The 20,036-nt window shown below is 37.2% G+C and overlaps 2 protein-coding genes across 3 annotated transcripts; one reads left to right on the top strand and one right to left on the bottom strand.

Moving 5' to 3' along the window:
• Positions 1-1,678: 1,678 nt before the first annotated feature.
• mettl8 (methyltransferase 8, methylcytidine) lies at positions 1,679-6,890 on the bottom strand. Its single transcript, XM_084908106.1, has 10 exons — positions 6,780-6,890; positions 5,425-5,581; positions 4,875-4,966; positions 4,419-4,780; positions 4,249-4,298; positions 3,819-3,879; positions 2,981-3,120; positions 2,469-2,575; positions 2,275-2,340; positions 1,679-1,979 (listed from the first exon to the last, which is right to left on the bottom strand). Exons 2-10 carry the CDS (start codon positions 5,574-5,576, stop codon positions 1,825-1,827), a joined length of 1,185 nt encoding a protein of 394 aa, XP_084764232.1. The 5' UTR covers positions 5,577-5,581; positions 6,780-6,890; the 3' UTR covers positions 1,679-1,824.
• Positions 6,828-18,774, top strand: dcaf17 (ddb1 and cul4 associated factor 17). Of its 2 annotated transcripts, none has more exons than XM_084908104.1 (14): positions 6,828-6,998; positions 7,073-7,176; positions 7,968-8,058; positions 8,155-8,291; positions 8,396-8,474; positions 8,811-8,900; positions 9,017-9,124; positions 9,616-9,718; positions 10,083-10,225; positions 16,310-16,419; positions 16,517-16,601; positions 16,805-16,888; positions 18,176-18,331; positions 18,415-18,774. In XM_084908104.1, exons 1-14 carry the CDS (start codon positions 6,828-6,830, stop codon positions 18,520-18,522), a joined length of 1,569 nt encoding a protein of 522 aa, XP_084764230.1. In that variant the 3' UTR covers positions 18,523-18,774. The 2 variants fall into 2 exon arrangements, with proteins under 2 accessions (XP_084764230.1, XP_084764231.1); XM_084908105.1 differs by having other exon boundaries at positions 6,893-6,984.
• Positions 18,775-20,036: the final 1,262 nt, after the last annotated feature.

Here is a 20,036-nt window from a genome sequence, read left to right on the forward strand (position 1 = left end):
AAAACATGACAACCATATGTTTTATTTTTACAGGTTACGATGCTCAAAGGGTCGAGATATGACTTTTAAACGAATGAAATGATCGATTTCCTTGTATTAAACTGTCATAGCATGGCATATCAAAAAATCTCTTTTCAATAAATAAATAAACTAATCCATTTAATTAAGAATTAAAATAAATAAATAAATACATAAAACGCTTGAAAGTTAACATAATAATTATAAAAATACTCAGATTAATAGTTAGATACAATGCAATAATTTTTATTTTATTTTCTACTCTCAGGCATAAATTAGAGTAAGGGTTAAGTTGACGTCCAAAACAAAAAAGTTTCAAGAAATCAAATTAAAAAACATTTTATTCCGTCAAAATTATGATGGAAACTAAAAATTCTGAAATAGTAATTAAGAAAAAAAGCTTACTTTTGGAAGTGTTAATGGGTTGATATGGAAGCTTGTTTATGCTATTAAAAATCAACTTGTAATTCAAAACTCCGAATTAATATTTTGGCATTTTTAGTTATCTCAAACTTTTGAGTAAAGTATCTTGACATTTCCAAGTAGTCAGAAGTAAGGCAAAACTTTTAGATACTTAGTAAGTTGAAATTTTGAGATAATAACTTGAAATTTTAACTTAGCTCCCCCTCACATTTTTTCTCCACTGCTGGTAAATAAATTCCATATATTTTATCATAAATTTGAGTATTTCAGTTTAGTAACGATTACATTCTTTAAAACAATTTCTTTCTTGCTAATTTTAACAACTACTAATATGCAAACTAAGATATTAGAAGGGACAAATACTTCTTCACAGCACTGCTGATAGCTAGCTTGCCAGATTTTATTGTTACAAAAAAATCAAAATAGCATAATCTACAAAAAATAAAACAATATTAAAAGTACCATAGGCCAATACTGAACGCTTTAATATGTAAAGCAGTGCAAAAAATTTGAAATCGGATAATTAAGTTAATATAAAGAAAAAAGATAAAAGACTGAGATCATGCAAAAGCAAATTGTAGCAAACAGTGGTGGAAATGACATAACAAATAACATGTGCACTGTACACTTAAGAAACAGCAGCAAGGAGGTTTGGAACAGAAATATGCATGTAATCATGTGTCCTGGTGTGCGTCGGATGTGTTCTCCGGTCACAAAAACAAGAGCTGTTGTACAATTTCATAAAGAATAACAGGAATATCCGTGTAGAGTCATCCAGGTCATGGGAATCTAAGGCAATTGGAAAGAAAGCGACTGGACTTCTTTAAAATTCTTGAAGATGTTAAATCTCTCATCCGAGAAGATTCACTAGTTCTAATTTGCTCAATGTATGTCTTAGAACAGTGGGAATGATTTCCTGAAATGTTCTTTATGGCAGTGAGGTTGAGTCAGTTTTGCAGCTTATCTGCAGATAAATCAGCATCAATAAACACGGCTGAGCATATATTCAGGCAACACATCAGTGCAATCGCTAATTTGCTTCTCTCTTACAAAAAGTGGCTTGAAGTGGCTTATGTGCCTTACTGAATAATGGAACGTAATCTCCTGTCAATCATTCTTACAGTGGCCTTAAAACATCTAGTGCATGGTTCATGTACCCGAGCCCACCTGGACTTAACAACATTGTGTCAGTATCTAAATATGAATATAATGAGAAATAAAGTAGAAAACACCAAACACCTGTTTACTGGTTTTTATTGAGTTTTATATATTTTACCCCCAGCTGCCTCCAAAAAACAGTTATTACTAGGCCCAAATAAACCAGTTTAAGTATAAAAGTATGAAAAATACACAATTCTAGTTAGAGCTGTGCATGGTGGGAGGCTAAGAGGTTGAAGGTGGATATGGTTTTCTGTACTTGCTCTGCATCCACACCCGGCGCATTACTACTTTCTTTCCTCGGTTCACTTGCAGTCGTCTATCCTCTAGATTCTGAATTTCTTCCAGTCCAGCTTTGGAAAACAAATCATGAACCTCCTCTGTAAAACATAAATCACAACAGTCAGGAACCAAAATTTTAGTCCAGGTTCTCTTTCTGCCAAGAAAGCCATGCCAACAGAAAACACGGTTTTGTGTGCATTACTGTGAAGCTGTTTTTTTATACATTAGTTTTCTTTTTTACGAATTTTGGAATTGAGTTTTTATCTGAGATAATGCATATATTTAACCATTCACCAATAAATGTAAATTCCATGTTTATAAACACCACAAACTTGTATCATAGCACTGATCAGAATAGGGGTGTCAACACCCACACACCATACGTAGAAATACCTTTTGTGAAAAAATAAACACAGGTTCCATCTCCGCGTGTGTAGAAATTTTCTGATAGACACCGTCCTGGATGTCAGAGATGAAATGACAAAGAATTTGTTTAAAAAGGAGAATCTCACACACAGACAAAGATGTATTAAGAATATATAAGAAATTAGGGTAAAATGATACAACGGGTATATCGGGAGGCTTACCTTTCTTAAAACGGAGTTGTGAGAAGTCGTATCTCCCATAATCACGGAAAAGGAGCACACCACCATGTTTCAGGTATGCAGACAGATGGTTCACAATGTCTTGCAAGCTGTCAATAAAATTTAGTTATTGGATAAATTATGTTATAATGCAGCAGGCTTGCAGCTAAGGTGATCCTTGCAGCCATCGGTAAAATATAGGCCAAGGAGAAATGCATTCACTGAGATACAACTGACTTCAGTCAGCAGTGCATTTGTATCAGCTTAACCCAAATATATTACATATGTTTCCCAAATTCATCTATACTTTTAGTGTCAAGCAAACCACCGAATATTCAATATCTTGCACTTAACTGTATGGTTTAATATTTCCATTTCAAACTGGGGTTTGTAATGACATTCAGACAAAGGCTGGGCAATGGGATGGTTATGGAGGTTGTGGAGGGGGAGGGGCTGGCTGGCAGGTGATAAATGACATTAGGGTCTCCCATCTCTGTACTCTAAACCTCACCTACCGCTCTGGATGAATGGAAGAGAGCACAAATACTGCCAGAATAACATCCAGGCTCTGAGGAGGAAATGGGAAGGTGGCCATTTTGTCACAAATGTCATGGACGAAGGCGTGACACACCGAGTCGTCATAGTCTGGGTGGTTCTACACAAGGAAAATAAGTTAGATTATATCTATTAAGCATGTCATTATCACATTGGTGTTGCAGCTCATGTACAGTTCTGAGACATTTTCTCATGAACCTTCCTATCGCCTTGAAGCAGTCTGGTCATTCTTGTCTGACAGCATCAAGAAGACATTTTCACCCAAATAACTGCCACTCAGTGGATGTTTTCTCCTTTTCAGACCACTCTCTGTAAACCCTAAAGATGATCCGTCCATTCATCCATCCATCTTATCCAATTCAGGACTAGGATAGCCTGGAGCCTATCCTAGCTACTCTAAAGATGGTTGTGTGGGAAAATCCCAGTAGATCAGTTAACAAACAGTTAAATAGGTGTACCTTACAAATTGGCTAGCGAGTGTATATGAATGCCATCTTTTTTACATTACTAACATTGGTTTCTATGTGTGAGATTTATTTAATGTGGAGATATGTAACAGTGATGTTTTTTTCTTCTGCTACATTTCTGCACATGATGTCATATTTATCTATTCTGTGTCTGTCTAGGTAGAAATTTATGATAAAGACATATTTTATTTATAGATCAGCTGTTCTTCATCAGCTGTTAAAATTGAATTATTTCCCAAAACATTTAAGGGACGGCAATATTTTGTAGATGACTAAATTATTATTATAATACAGTATACACTTTATATTTTCATACGAAACAGATGCTAACCTTAACCAGCTGAATGGCACGTGGCGAGAAGTCACAACAGTATAAAAATGAGTCTGTTTCTCTGTGGAAGAAAACAAACAGTTTAACAACTGGGAATCATCACATTACAACCACAAGTACTTGTAAAACACTAACAAAGTGATTTTGTAGCTCAACACATATTTTTTACAAGTGCCTTAATTGTTTTGTTTTGTTTTTCTCCAAAGGACATAGATCAGGATGAACTAAAGCTAAAGAACTAAAGAGAAAATAGAAGAACGGCAGAAACTTTTTTTCTAATGTAGGTGAAAACACAACAACTTAACAGAGAAATTTCCACTGTGTTCTATGTGTATGCTCTGCTCTCAGTCAACAACAGAGATGACAATAGAGACAATCAAATACTAAACATCTGTATGATCATTCATTAAAGAGAAACATTCTGACTTACTTGATGTTATTTACAATAGGAAACACACTGTTACCAACTCCACATCCAACCTGTGAACAGAAGAAAATGCAAAGCAGTTATTTAACATTATCTGTGTTGCAATAATATAACATGCACATCCTGTATAAAAAATTAAAACAAAAACAGAGTATATTAACACTTTAAAAAACCTCCAGGATCCTGAAGGATGCACGTTGTCCAGGAAAAACAGAATCATCCACAGCAGCTTCATTCGTTCCTCGTGCAGCTTGTTGACAGGACTCCTGAAAGTTAAAGGTGTCTGTATTCCTGTGATGGTCAATGGGATTGCACCGTTGATGTTTTCCGGTTTCGGTGTCCAATCTGGATGCACTACATAGTTGAATGGCTGCTTGCTGATGACCGTGACACGTGTTTGTGCTCTGGCCTCTTTCACCTGAAGGCAGCAGCTCTGGGAATTCTAAAAACAGCCACCTGCGATCTTTGAAGAACTTGTCCTGGTGAATCTCATAAAACATGTCCCAGTACTGGCAAGCTGCTGTAACAAATTTACCTGCAAGGACAGAATTCAAGAACTTTTTCATCATTTTTGTTTCCATGTAATTCCCAAAAATCTAATTAAATGTGTTAAAATATTTTATTCTTGCCTTGTTCGTTTAAAGGAAGTCGTACAGTGGAATTTTCCTCCGCCTTCTGCCGTGCATTTTCCTTGTCCTCCTCTGTCCATTGCACATGATCCCTAACATGAAAAACATTACTAAAGCAACTCCTGAATGTTAATATATCAATTTAACTATAATGACTCACAATTTCATTTGTTATAATTAGCTTTAATGTCATGAAATCCTGTGACCTATACTTTAGATTGTATATTATTATATATTATAGTATATTATTAGTATACTGGTGGTGGTCAGAGGTCCGGCAGCCTCGCCTCTGTCATGCGCCCCAGGGCAGCTGTGGCTACAATGTTGTTTGCCATCACCAGTGTGTGAATGTGTGTATGAATGGGTGAATGACTGAATGTAGTGTGAAGCGCTTTGGGGTCCTTAGGGACTAAGTAAAGCGCTATACAAATGCAGGCCATTTACCATTATATATAACACATATACAATATACAAGCTACATGGTGTCTTCTTATTATGTGGAATAATAAACGCAACTTTTACACATATTCATTAAAGTCGCATCACTTACCACATGTTGTGCTTGAAGATGTCATCAGGACTGGTCAGAATCCGTGAACCCAGTGGAGCTGAAGGTCTACTGTCACTGCTCTTTAACCTCATAGAGAATCTGATGAAAACTGCAGCCACTTTGGCTACAGAGAACCTCTTCACTTTATTCATTTACTCTGTAAAAGTGCACATAGGTTTAAATACATACAACAATCCCTGGTCAGTACATCGTTGCCTAAAAAGACTAGTGGAAGCAATATCTATGTCATGCAGGGGAGGGATACTAGCATCGAAGGACGCTGAAGATGGAGCTGACACAAAGGAAGACCACAAAGAAGACTGATAAATGTAGTGAAGGAGGAAATGCACAGGGTTGCTGTTACAGAAGAGAATACTAAGGATAGGGTGAGATGGAGACAAATGAGCTGTTGTCGTGACCCCTAAAGACATCATCCAAATGTCTATTTAATGTTAATACATACATGTAAATAAAATAACAGAATACGATAAACTCTTCTTTTGCCCTGAAAGCTGGGAAATGTCCTGAAAATAGAAAATGCATGCATTTTGTTTTAATAAAAAAAAAAAAAAATCCCCAAAGCTAACGAAACTAAAATGAGCTCAAAGTAGTAGAATAGTAAAAGAAAACAAAAGTCAAGAATACATAAACATTTAAATACAATGCAACAAAATCCTTAAAAAAGAACCTAGTATAATACGACTATAATAAGACTCTTTAAAGTACATTAGCTCAAATTTAATACAGAAAAACAAAACAGAAATAAAATAAATAAATGATTAAATACACATACACACAGACAAATATGTTTAGCTAACACCGCTCAAATGCTCAAAAAAAAGCTATATAGTTTGAATAATAATTCCTAAAATATAAAATCGGACTATTACTGCAAATAAAAACGGGAACTAAAGGATGCAGCTGATTTTTAAGTGTATCTCTGGTCAGGGTACGTGCAGACGAATGGGTGCGCTACAGCGGGACAGCGAGCGCGCTATTGTGCCGTAGAAGAAGACGCGTGTGAAAACATGGAGAGGGATGGGGTGCTAATAGAGTTAGCGGCTAACTAACAACACAATCCCAGTCGACAGGCGAAAGCAATGCTCGCCAACTTAACCCTAACAATTATATTTAACCCTCCATGCAACCTCCGAGCAGTTCCTCTGGGTCATATAACAGACAAAACTTTTGGACGAAGTTGGCGACATGTCGAGGTTCTTTAGCTCACGCTAACCTAAGCTAGCTGTTAACTTTTCATGTTAGTCATTGGACGTGCGAGGTCGTGACGGCGTTGAAAACATGAAGCCTAGAAAACAGCTGTAGCGTGCTGGACTACAAAACCATACGGTGCTTACCTCGCTCTGGGTGGGCTGTTGTGGTCACTTCAGTCAGTCGATCTAGTCATGCTGCTAGCAGCCCCCAGTAGGAAAACGTACCACCTGCAGATGGCGCCACAGCAGAGAAAGGGGAGCGCTAACGCAGCTGAACTGCTGAGCCGGAGGAGCACGGGTCTTTGGAATACTGGGACTTTAATCAGACATAATTTGAAGATCCTGAGAGGTATTCTCCTTCAGGTAATGTTGCAGTTTGTAGTGTTACTGCTTTCAGTTGGTGTTTTCCCATATTAATTATTGTTGCCATATTGTAGGAAAACCGGACTTTCACGAAAGTATGGAGCAAGACTTCAAAATCCTCAGTAATGTACGAAAATTGCAAACTATACTTTGAAAACTACCAGCAGTGCTACAGCTGGTGAGTATGGGGTCCTAACTTTAATTAGCTTCAGTTTTTAAACACGCATACATGCCAAAATATACACAGGACTATTTTGGTACGTTAAAGTAATCCTCCACTGGTCATATACACTATTAAAAATGAGTTGTTAAAAATCTACCTATACAAAATGTAATTTTTTTAATATGAAGTGTTCATATTACACTGGCCTGTAATATAAATTTATTTGGTACCCACTTAAGAGATATAGCCAGAACCAAATGAAAATCATCACCTCTTTAATCATTTATGTAATGGATATATAATGTTTTAAAGCTTTTACTTGAGTGTATTAAATATTATTGTCTGTAGTGAGAGTAGGGATCAGGTGAAAGAGAGCCTGGAAAGGTTGAGGTATGCTCTGGAGAGAAGAGGAATGCAAATCAGAATAGATGTGTGTGAATGAAAGGGAGATGGGTGTAACAGCGTAGCAAGTTGATGAGTTGTTAAAAAAAATGCAGAAAACCATTCAAAGCAGTGGAAGATATTGAATATTTTTGTCTTATCTTATCTGGCAGGGAAAAGTATAGATGTCTGATGAATAATGTGAAAACAGGTGGGCCATGATATTTAATGTAAATGTGTACAATTAAAATAAAACCCATTGTGTCATTTTAACTTCGTTAGAAATTGTTGCTTTTGCGAAACAGTGATGTAGGATACAGAGGAGCAGATGATCTAAGGAGCTTTAAATGAAGTAGGAAAGTGTTGTGTATGCCCAATAACATTGACAAGCTGCTTATGTTTTATATTTTGTATATGTGTTTCAGTGTTCATGTTGAGCCTCAGATTTTGTACAAACTGCCAACGAGGTCCAAACAGGAGAAAATTGAAGATACGTTGATGTGTCACAGCCCAGTTGTAAGTAAACATTAATAAACTGGGTGTTGCTCAGATAGAAAATTTCAGACTGTTGTGTTACCTCTTTTTTTCTTTTTTTTTTGTTCTCATCCAAAGGAAAAATCCTTATCTTCTCCATCTGATCATAAACCAAGCCTCTTGGCTTTGACGGCCAATAACTGGCTAATTCGCCTTTCAGCTGAAACAGGAGAAGAACTGCAGAGAGTTTACCTCTCTCCAAACTATAAGTTCAGGTATCTCTAAGGTTCTGATTTCAGTGTCCTTTGAGTGGAATGTATTTTTAGATTTGGTTCATTTTAAAGCCTTTTTAGCTTTATAGCTTGTTGTTATCTTGTAGATATCTTGGCTGGGATGTTTCTCAAGAGACATTTTATGTTAAATCTGTTCAAAACAAGGAAACACCTTTAACCAGACAGGTAAAGTGAATACATGTATTTAAAGTATTTGTGTCTTGTAAGAGAAAGTCAATAATAAGTTAATGTTATATTTAAATTAAACATAGCTGTCACTAGCTATACGTGACTCTTGTTATCATTTCATTTTTTTACTACTCTTTAGATTTAAGGATTATTCTTTTTTCATCTTGTGGTTGTTGGTTTCAAATCAGAAGGTTGTTGTTGGTAGTAGTAGTAGTAGTAATAATTTATTGTTTGTGCAACTAGACAGTTAATTAATTATTTATTTTTCTGTAAGTCCTATAAAAATGAAGAGAGGAGATGGAGACGTGACCTTTTTTCTGATTTATCCCACAGGCAGGTATCACTCAGAATACAGTGATGCACATCGCTATTTTTCACGTTTTCCCTTTGGAAGTTATTGGCATTATGGAGATCAATAAAAAAGTACGTTTTTTGTTTGTTTGCTTGTTTGCTTGTTTTTTAAATACAGTTTACATTTTTTCAAATGTACATTTTTTTGAGGTTTTTAATTTAAAGGTTTTTTGTTTTTTTTCTTGTAGGTGTTTGGAAATGGTGTCATAGGTGCTGATCTGGTTCAAGGTGTCCTTGCACTGTATTACAGCAATAAGTCAGTGAAAATGTACAGCTTCGAGCACATTGTCCAAAGAGTAAGTCTGTGTTTATTTAGACATTAGTGAATGCATCAGAATTTGCATCAGGGGCGATCGTGGCGGGGCGAAGAGTTGGGAGTTCGCCTTGTAATCGGAAGGTTGCTGATTTGAGCCCCGGCTTGGACAGTCTCGGTCGTTGTGTCCTTGGGCAAGACACTTCACCCGTTGCCTACTGGTGGTGGTTAGAGGGCCCGGTGGCGCCAGTGTCCGGCAGCCTTGCCTCTGTCAGTGCGCCCCAGGGTGGCTGTGGCTACAATGTAGCTTACCATCACCAGTGTGTGAATGTGTGTGTGAATGGGTGGATGACTGAATGTGTAAAGCGCTTTGGGGTCCTTTGGGACTAGTAAAGCGCTATACAAATACAGGCCATTTACCAATTTGATGTGATTTTTTTTTTTTAATAGAAAGTGTTTTATTATCATTCTGCTTAGCTTGCTTCTTACGTCTTTGGGATGTAAGAACATGATGAACATTTTCTTTGTTTTCAGTACCTGACAGAGAAGCTAACACTTGGAAAGCAGAGTCCTCTTCTTGGTGGCAAAACAGTCGGAGATGCACCGTTTGGTATCCCGTTAAATATTCAAATCACAGGTTGTTGTTTTTTTTTTAAAGAACCAGTGGTATCTGTGCTTAAAGTTGAGTACATGCATAGCTTCAAATAACTAATAAAGCCATTTTTGTGAGACAGCTAATAAGAAGAAAGTTGTCTTAAATTGAGCTGTAAGGGACCTGAAATGACTTCTTCAAGGCTGTGAACTGTGAATTATGTAAAATATGGTGCTTGACATGAACATGATATTAAACATATTTGGTTCTGTTTATTATCATCCCTATTTGCCGCAGCAGCTTTCTTCTGCTGCTGTTCCAGGGGTCACAGAGTGATAGCCACTCTAATCAAGAATGTTTTGCTTCACAAAGTGAACATAATGTTTGTTTTTCCTTTCTCATTGCACAGATTGCCCTCCTGTACTTTTCAAGGTCTCTTGTGCTGAAAACAGTGTTCAGATTGGAGGAAACCCATGGCACTACATTTACACACCGCCTCGTAAAAAAGACGAGGGGACCTACCACATCTGCTCACTCAAGGACGGCACTATGGTATATTTAAAAATTCCTCATCAACTATAAATTTACCTCATTATTACCTTTTAGTTATGGTTGTACTTTGAGTAAAACATGACAGTAATAAGTCAGTTTGTGGTAGAATGAGCTGTTGCTGAATTTGTCAGACCCTGGTGAGTTGTCATTGTAAGAAGGGCTCCAAATGTTTTTGACAGTCTTCCTATTCAGTCAGTGGACAGAGCAGGAGTGAACTAAACCTGTAATCACCTCACAATACTACCTTTGTGCTGATCTCTAAACTCTGCCTTCTCTCCCATTGAGAAGCCATGACATTGTATCAGATTAGGGATGATATTACTATGTGTTATGTATTATTTTCACATAATCGCTCCACTGAGTTGTTCATGTGGAAAATACCACACATACTTAAATAGAAAACAGGAGAATCAAAGGGGGGTATAACACTCTTTATAGTATGAAGTGGAATGGATATCAGATTGTCAGTTGGTAAAGATAAGGGAGGTTTCCAGTTCCAGTTCAGCCTCCAAAATGTAGTTTAGGCTACGTCCATACGTACAATGGTATCTTTGAAAACAGAGATTTTCTTCTTCTTCTTTTTTTTAATCCTGTCCACACGTGCAGTTTTAAAAAATATCTCCCTTCACATGGAAACGCTAAAAGCCAAATGTTGGCCAATCAGAAATTTAGAAGCCTGGGAGGGAAAGACTAAACAGGGTTTTGTAACCTCACAAAACCTTAAGTAGTTCTGAAAAGTTTTTGTTTCTCTGGAAAGGCAGATAATTTTGTGTTACTTTTCAAGTGACATTTTCAAGTGCCTTCATCATTTCAAATGTTAATAACTAAAGACAGTATTTTGGCTGTTGTGTAGACAGGGTTCGTATCGGTGCTTGGAATCCTTGAATTTTAATATAGACTTTTCAAGGTTTGAAAAGTGCTTGAATTTCAGATGTGGTGCTTAAATGTGCATGAAACTGTATTAATTTCACCACAAATAACAATCTGACCGAATAGTTTTCTTATCAGATAAAGAAATAAAATGAGTCTAAAAGCAAAATTTCTCCACCTGGGCTGCCTTGCATACGGTGGCCCCTAGAGACAAAGCACGTACAAACTCCAAAACACATGCAAACTCCAAAGCACAAACAGGTCCTGTTTGGCCCCCAGGGGTTTTCTGAGTGAAAATTTTCTGCTCGAAAATTAAATGACCAAAAAACTGGAGTATTTCTCTGCAATTACAAACTCTGTGTAAAACAGTCTTGGCGTCAAATAAAATCAAAATAAAGCTAAGACTTGTGAGATGTCATCAGAGATGTGAATAATACTGCAGATGTTACTATGTCAAAGTTGCTGTGACTCAAACATAGAAAAATTAGATTTGTTTTTTTTATATCCCTTGCTTAATTTTAAAGTATTTTATAGCATATAACACCTTTGAAAATATTCTTTGGTTCACATTTAACTCCAGAAAATCATAAATCAAAATATGCATATTACCTGTCCACAGATTCATGGTGACATAACTGCTCTTTTAACTGTCTGGTGTCTTTGCTTTGTTTGGTGTTTGAAATGGTTTACATGAGCTTTTAGCTGAGATTCAGAGGTTTCTGTGGACACTACTCATGTCAGCACTTATATTTCTGACCTCGTGTTATAATCGATTAAACGCGATCTCCTCCCTTTTGCCCCCATTTTTGATGGTGTGGGTGCAAATGATCAGGCATGACATTCTCATAATAAATCAGAGAAGATACTGCAAATAATTAATCCTGCATTTGTGTGATTGAAATGTGTGTGCAATGACACCGTTTGAAAGATTTGGCCTAAATAATTCTGGAGTGAATGAGCCTAAACATGATGACCGGACTAGTGACACCGTGTCACCTGTGACGCTCACACACGCACGTATGACTTTGCCAGTTTCAGCTGAAACAATTTCAGTGTTTCAAACCATGTTCCAGAGTTTTTAGTTCACCGTTCATGAGGTTTCAAGAAGAAAATGAAAGACAGATCTGAATGTTTGAAAGTGTTTTGGAAAAACTCTGTAAAGATTAGATGAACAATACTCAAAGGATAAATTCAACTGTTTTATTTTGTTAGATAAGTTGAAAAAAAAGTTAAACAAGCAAGTAAATAATGAAACAAGGTTAAATGAGTTAAGAACAAAAAGTTAACAAGTAAATAATGAAACAAGGTTAAATGAGTTAAGAACAAAAAGTTAACAAGTAAATAATGAAACAAGGTTAAATGAGTTAAGAACAAAAAGTTAACAAGTAAATAATGAAACAAGGTTAAATGAGTTAAGAACAAAAAGTTAACAAGTAAATAATGAAACAAGGTTAAATGAGGTAAGAACAAAAAGTTAACAAGTAAATAATGAAACAAGGTTAAATGAGTTAAGAACAAAAAGTTAACAAGTAAATAAAGAAACCCCAACAATCCCCTCTGAGCAAGCACTAGGCGACAGTGGGGAGGAAAAACTGCCTTTAAACGGGCAGAAACCTCCGGCAGAACCAGGCTCAGGAGGGGGCAGTCAACTGCCGGGACTGGTTGGGGGGGTGAACAGAGGTGGAGCAAGACGAGGCTACATCAGTTGAAGAAGCAGTATTGTCCCTCTAACGGAAAAAGCAGAAGAATCTTTTCTTCTTTTTCATGGACTTTTCCACGAGCGCCTTTTTGTCCAGGATGAGGGTTCTCAACTGATCGATGTTTTCTGTGTTTTGCCTCTCAAGTTTCTTGCATGTTTGTTCCACCTGTTCTAATGTTGCTTGTGTTTCTTCAAGCTTTTCTTTGAGGTCTTTGGATGTTGCCTCCTGTGTCAGCTTTGCCTTCTGCAGGTCTGCATTTCTCACTTGATCTTCATTGTGCATGCCTTCTAGCTGCTCATTTCTTTTCTGGATGTCGCGGAGCGTACACTGCAGGTCTTCATGCGTTTTATCTTGCTTTTTCTTTTGGGCCTGCATTTCTGTGTTTTCCCGCTTCAAGTTGTTGAATTCCAACAATATCCCCTTAATGAGCTCTGAGTTGTTTTTTGCCATGTGATCGATCTTTTTCTGCATGTGTGAGCATCGCTGTTCCAGTGTTTCCTTTTCTCCCTCCAGCTCACTTGTTTTGACCTTCAGTTCATTACAGAATTCTTGCAACTTTTGATTTTTACTCTCAAAGTCCTTGATGATGCACTTTTCTTCTGCCAGCCTTTCTTGCTTTTGCTCTTTCTCTTGAAGGAGGTCTTCATTTTGGCACAGTGTTTGATCCAACCTTACCTTCAGCATTCTGTACTTTTCCTGCATGCCTTGGAGTTCACGCTGCAGGTCTTTTTGCTTTGTGTCCTGTTGTTCCTTCTGTTGGAGGACTTCTTTATTTTTTTCTTCAGCTTCATCAAGCTTTCTTTGGAGCAGGCGATTGTTTTGGTCCATGTATTGCAGATCCCACTCTATCTTATCAATCATCGCTTTCCTGCCTTGAAGCTGCTCGGACATGTCTTTAACTTCAGCGCTCTTTTGCTTGTTTTCTTTGATGAGGAATACAATCTGCTCTCTGGCTTGAGCAAACTTGATCCCCCAGCCCTCATTAATAATGTTGATGTCGGGCTGGCGCTGTAGTGTTTCTTCCAGGTGTTTGTTTTGTGCTTCCATTTGTAAGCACTTCTTCTCCAGGTGAAGTTTTTCTTCTTCAATTTGTCGAAGTTTGTTCTGGAGATGGTTGTTTTCATTTCTACTCTCCTGTAATGCCTTTTGGGTGGATAAGAGGCCATTTGGAGAAATTGGCCGGCCACGGCAGGAAGGAGAGGCGGCGAAATCTTTTTGTCTCGGTTGCCGTAATCTTGGATACATGTTGGCGTTTGTATCCGATGACTCTGAGAGGTTTCCAAATTTTTCTGTAGTGAACGTTTGAAGGCTGCTAACACAAAGGCTGCGAAGAAACGAACTAAAAATTTCTGTTTCTCACCCCTACTTAAGGAAAAACTTCAAAGGATCAAAATTCCATATGACATCATCACTCCTAAGCCAATCAGATTGTTACATGACATTTTGGAATGTGGAATGGGGAGATATTTTTTTTTAAACAGTTTTCAAATTTAACTTAATATTTAAGTGTTTCTTAGTTTTAGACTAGTTGGTTTGTTTTTTCTACGTGATAGAGCTATAATCTGTCAATCGCCTCTGTCAGTGCGCCCCAGGGTGGCTGTGGCTACAATGTAGCTTGCCATCACCAGTGTGTGAATGGGTGGATGACTGGTTGTGTAAAGCGCTTTGGGGTCCTTAGGGACTAGTAAAGCGCTATACAAATACAGGCCATTTACCATAATAATTGTTATTTTTTATGTATTTTTTTAATTATCCTACTTTTTATAAAAGGGAACATTATTTAAAGAATATGTATTTAATTAAAAAAAACACTCTATTCTTATAAAGGGTATAACAAGAAGGGTGACCTTCCTGCTCGAAAATGAAATGACCAAAATAAATGTATTTCTCTGCAATTACAAACTCTGTGTAAACAGTCTTGGTGTCAAAATAAAGCTAACGCTTGTGAGATGTCATCAGAGATGTGAATAATACTGCAGATGTTACTATGTCAAAGTTGCTGTGACTCAAACATAGAAAAATTGATTTTTTTATTTCCCTCACCTAATTTTTAAAAGTATTTTATAGCATATAAAACCTTTGAAAATATGCTTTGTATCCCATTTAACTCCAGAAAATCATAAATCAAAATATGGATATTACCTGTCCACAGATTCATGGTGACGTAACTGCTCTTTTAACTGTTTGGTGTGTCTTTGCTTTGTTTGGTGTTTGTAGAAATGGTTTACATGAGCTTTTAGCTGAGATTCAGAGGTTTCTGTGGACACTACTCATGTCGGCAGTTATATTTCTGACCCCGTGTTATAATCGATTAAACGTGATCTCCTCCCTTTTGCCCCCATTTTTGGGGGTGTAGGTGCTTAACTAGTTAAAATAACAAACATCTGTCTCCTTTTTTTGTGTCACATTAGAAAGAAGCATCAATATCTGATGAGAAGACTTATTAATTTGGCCTTGCTGTGTATTATTGGAGCGTTTGGTGCCGTTTTCTTCTTTTGTGGGGTTGTTTTTGTTCAAGTGGAGATGAATATCTTTAACAAGTTGATTTGTTCACATTTGTAATTTTTATTTTTAAGAGAAATTTGTTTTTTGAGTTTGTACACTATATGCATAGTGCACCATTTCCTTTTTCAGTATTTGTCTTTGGTGCAGTTTTCTATGTTTTAACAAAAGGGGAACAAAGGACATTTAAGTCAAGCTAAAATGATTTGTTTTAATTTTTACTTGGCCTTACTGAGGTGATGATAAGCGGAACATGCATTCTTTTTTTCTTTTTTCTAGTAATGTGCTGGAAAAGCTTAAAAATGGACCTTGAAAGTTAAATTTCTTCAAAACCAACATCTGGATTTGGGTTGTGAAAGCGTCTGTGTTAAATGTAGAAACCACATCCGAAGTTCACTCTGACGCCTCTGTCTTTCTAAATGGAGGGACAGAAACTGCGCCTGTATATGTAAGAGTGTAAAAAATGCAGATAGTCAGATTAACAGCAATAGTATTTTGTCTATGTCCGCCATTATAGAAATTAATCTCGTGTAAACAATAACGTGGCGCACAGCGTGACATCAAAAACGGTGCACACCTTTGACGTTGCGTGAGTAAATCTCCGTTTTCCTCGTCGCCTAAATGCAAAAAGTGAGTTTTCGAAAATCTTCACGCTGGCAGGAGTTTTTAAAAAAAATCTCTGTTTTCAGTGACACAAAACGCCATTTACATGTGGATGAAAGGCCCAAACGGATAGAATCATAAAATCTTTTCAAAAATACCCATGTACGTGTGGACATAGGCTTAGACTGTCCACTAATGTAACCTCGGGAATGTGTCGGTTGTGGGTCTGTTACAATGTTCTGCACTGTTGTTTTTTTGTTGTATCTGACTTCCTGTCTTTCTCACCTGCTCTTTGCATCTTGACCTTTTTGTCAAGAAAACAGACCTGATGGAAAGAGCCTTTAAGTTGTGTGCTAATTAGAAACTGTAAGAAATCTGCATCTTTTGCTTTCTGATTTTATTAAATTAGGCAACAAACGGAGTACAAGAGATGGACTCCTACTCTCTTGAGAACGACGGGATCTTCTTTCATCCTGATGATTCAGGAAGAATTATCCATGTGGGACCTGTCACCATAAAGTGAGTGCTCCGGTATTTATTTAACATCATCATATTATCTTATTTGCCAAATATACTTATTGTACAATATTTGTGTTTTGGTTTTTTTATATTCCAGTGTCCTAAAAATCCTCGGTGAACTGAACAGTGCTCTGCCATCTAAGGTCGTTGAGGATTTCTCCCTGAAAACCCACCGAAACAATGTAAGTGTAAAATTTATTTGCTTGAGATTTTTAGTTGCTGCCCTTTGCTTTCTGAATAAATTTAATTGACCTGCGATGGATCAGCCTTGTACAATAAATCAGCCTGGCTACAACAGAGATGGAAGTCTCCTATAGAGGTGAACTGTATGCGTATTGTTTATAATTTCAGAAAATGTAAAGTTTATGCTTTCCATCTCTTGTAGCCCATCTCCCAAGTCACTGTGACCTCATCAGGCCGCACAGTAAAAAGAAGATTTCAACAGCTGGATGATGACCCATCTCAAAAGGTAAAAATAGGATCTAATTAAATTACTAACTTAAATACCAATATATGAAAGTGACAGGAAGTGAATAATATTTTTCTTCCTCTTACAATGCAGTAAGGGTCCTGACATTCTTGTTAATTACTTGAGTGACTTTAAGATGCACTATGACAGAGCATACATACCCCTCTGGAGTACACCAGTAGGCTCCTCCTGTAGGATGTTGTGGCTTGCCTCACCATAAAAACAGCAAGGTGTTGACAAAATCTAAAAACTCCCAAGATCCCAATCAAGAATTCACAGCATGCCAGAACAAGCAGACCGTCTGCTGCTGTCATTTTTGAAGCCAGACACCACGAGACATCCCCCGAAGTCCCTTGCATGCCCCGAGGGTTTGGATGACAAAACAGATCCACAAATCCGGATTAGGTTGTTCTCTTATTTAAACCAAGAAACAAACACAATATCAACATTTTTATTATTTATTTAGTCATATATATTTGTTTCTTAATATAAATAAGATCTTTTTCTTCTTATTTATTCAAAAAGTGATATATATTAGTTTTTCCTCTGTAATAGACCTAAACCAAAGAAATTTCCGTTGACAATTTTCTCCATCATGGCAGACATGACTCAATCCTGCCTACACTTCCTCTCCTGTAAATACCTCTTAATACTGCAAATCTGCAGCTAAAAATAGCAAACTGATGCAGGGTTTATTTCTCTTTTCAGCTAAATTTTCATGCAAAACAGTTTTTTCTTCCCCAATCAGCTGTAAGACGCTGATGAGGTATTGTCAACACCCCGCCAGGCTTAAATAGATTTACAGCTCAGTAATAAAAATTCAAAATGAATGAGGATCTTAAGTCGAATTCAGTCATCATACAAGAGCCTCTGTCCTTAAAAACACCTTTCAGAGGTTTCCGGGCTCAAAATGGGCCTTTGGAGGTGAGTATGTATGTAACCTAAATTGGTCTCCATGTAACGTAAGGCAGAGAGCCAGTGGGAGTTTCCTTTTCCTGGGGGAAAGCCAAAGCCTCTTTGGTGTGCACCAAAATATTTTTAGAAGAATTAAAAAAAAACCCTGCATATTTATTTAAAGTGCAGAATATTCAGGATGGCAGCTCAATTGATTTTTATACATTTAATTGTCCTTACACATTTCCTCAGGTGAGATATGTATTGGGTAATGTCCTCTGAAGAATTTCATTGATAAGCTTTCAGGTTTAAACACTGCAGGCAAGTAGAGCTGTTCATTAAAGAGAACATGGTATGTAGCACTTAATTCACAACGGCCTTTTGATTATGCAGACTTTCCGAATGGTGGAATATGAGGATGAGCTTGACCTTTTGGCAATCGTGGTAACCAACGGCGAGGAGGGAGAAGGAAGAGCGTGCATCCAACTCCATGACAACCAGACCGGACAATTACTGCGGACGATCGATTTGATTGAAACCTGGGATGAGGTGTGTAACTTGACACGAGTATGCAAACATCAGGGCGAGTAGTCTGGATGTGGATTAATGTGTGCTCTTCTCTTTTGTTTCAGACAAATAAAAACGAGGTGTTCTTCGACAAAGACACGATTGTTCATATTGAACAAAAGAACGCTAAGTTCTGCTGCCATGTTTACAAACTGTTCACGACCAAAACATAAGCGGTGCAAAACTGAATCAAAGCTGCTGTAAAGCTTTTCATGATCACTTAAGATTTTTTTTAATATGATTTCCTTCCCCTATATTTTGTTTTTTTTTTTTTAATATATGGATCTTTGCATCCTCAGTTCATATGATTACTCTTGATTATTACTATTTTTTTTTCTGTTATGATTATTCTAAGTTTGTACCATTAAACTTGATCTCACTTTTTTCCTTTATTCTAAAAATAAAATATTTTATTTTTCCAAGTTGCTCTGTATTTCAGCCTTCTCTTTTTCCGTCATGCATATCCAAATTGTAAGATATTGATATTTGCTCTGAGCCAGGATCTGAGATAGTTATGCGATTGTTTGCTTGATGTTAACAGTCAGAGCTGATGAAATTGCCTGACGCCATCCTAATGAAGTACGTTTCAGAAAAGTGATTTGCCAGCTGCAGTGCACTCATGCAGATTAAATGTGGTGACAGTGTCACGTTTCACAAATGATTGTCACATGCAAATTGCGGATCTATTTACATGCATGGGTTACAGATATGAGGTTTTGATTTTCCAAAAAGTCTCCAAATTAATGTGAAAGAAAAATCTCATAACAGGAACAGGAGTCTTATGTATACCAAGTTTCTATATTTTTTTTAAACGGTTTCTGTATTCATTATAAGATGTAATAAAAGAAAATAGAATGTCACAATGGGAAGTTAGGGTGATCACGAGTTTGTCTTGTCCCACATATTGAGATAGTATCACACATTTTGATTGACTTCAGTTTACAAAAAAGATGTGATGGTGTTAAATATCTTAATTTTAGCTCTTAAATATGCTCATAAGAAATTAAACGTAGCAGTACAATAAAGTATGTCTGTTCTTTACTGCATAGATTCCCAAATTGAAACCAGTTAGTTTGTGTGTTCTAGCTAACCTTTAAGTTAGGTTTATCAAAAGTATATATTATCTCACAGAATTAGTCAAATTTCCCTTGTAAATCTTGACACTTCACAAAAATTAAAGGAGGACTTTAGGGATATCAATATGTCACAGTGTGAATCCTTTTCCCCTGTCTTGGCACAAAGTCACAGTGGATGTGCTGGAGAGGTAACAACAAGACAACCCCTCCCCAAAAGGAAATGGTTTAGCAGGACTGTTGCTTTTCCTGTATCCCTTCTGACTGATTTTCCACAGAAACATGCACGAGTAGGTCATTTTGTGGGCAGTGACACTGGCAGTGTTTCCACTGTCATTTACATGAAGAAGCAGATACTGGTCCTGCTGCTGGGTTGATGCCATTCTTTGGCGCTGTCCAGCTCTCCTCATGTAATGGCACACTTGGTGTCTCCTCTAAATTCTTGAAACTATCCTTGGAGTATTCCAGCCATCTTCATCCGCTTTATCCGAGGCCGGGTCGCGGGGGCAGCAGCCTAAGCAGAGAAGCCCAGACCTCCCTCTTCCCAGCCACCTCCTCCAGCTTATCCGGGGGAACATCCTTGGAGTATGTTTGGTAAATAATAAGAGAGGAAA

This window comes from Perissodus microlepis, chromosome 16 (genome assembly GCF_051167445.1).
Source record: "Perissodus microlepis isolate ML-2025 ecotype Zambia chromosome 16, ASM5116744v1, whole genome shotgun sequence".
Taxonomy (NCBI): domain Eukaryota; kingdom Metazoa; phylum Chordata; class Actinopteri; order Cichliformes; family Cichlidae; genus Perissodus; species Perissodus microlepis.

What these genes read in the sequence shown, in the direction of transcription:
- mettl8 (XM_084908106.1), bottom strand. Translation starts at nt 5,576, where the DNA reads ATGAATAAAGTGAAGAGGTTCTCTGTAGCCAAAGTGGCTGCAGTTTTC. An exon ending in ATCTTCAAGCACAACATGTG is followed by an intron (nt 4,967 to 5,424) that starts GTAAGTGATGCG and finishes TTTTCATGTTAG; the next exon opens with GGATCATGTGCAATGGACAG. An exon ending in GTGCCATTCAGCTGGTTAAG is followed by an intron (nt 3,121 to 3,818) that starts GTTAGCATCTGT and finishes TTCCTTGTGTAG; the next exon opens with AACCACCCAGACTATGACGA.
- dcaf17 (XM_084908104.1), top strand. Translation starts at nt 6,828, where the DNA reads ATGCTGCTAGCAGCCCCCAGTAGGAAAACGTACCACCTGCAGATGGCG. An exon ending in TACCAGCAGTGCTACAGCTG is followed by an intron (nt 7,177 to 7,967) that starts GTGAGTATGGGG and finishes TATGTGTTTCAG; the next exon opens with TGTTCATGTTGAGCCTCAGA. An exon ending in TCGAGCACATTGTCCAAAGA is followed by an intron (nt 9,125 to 9,615) that starts GTAAGTCTGTGT and finishes CTTTGTTTTCAG; the next exon opens with TACCTGACAGAGAAGCTAAC.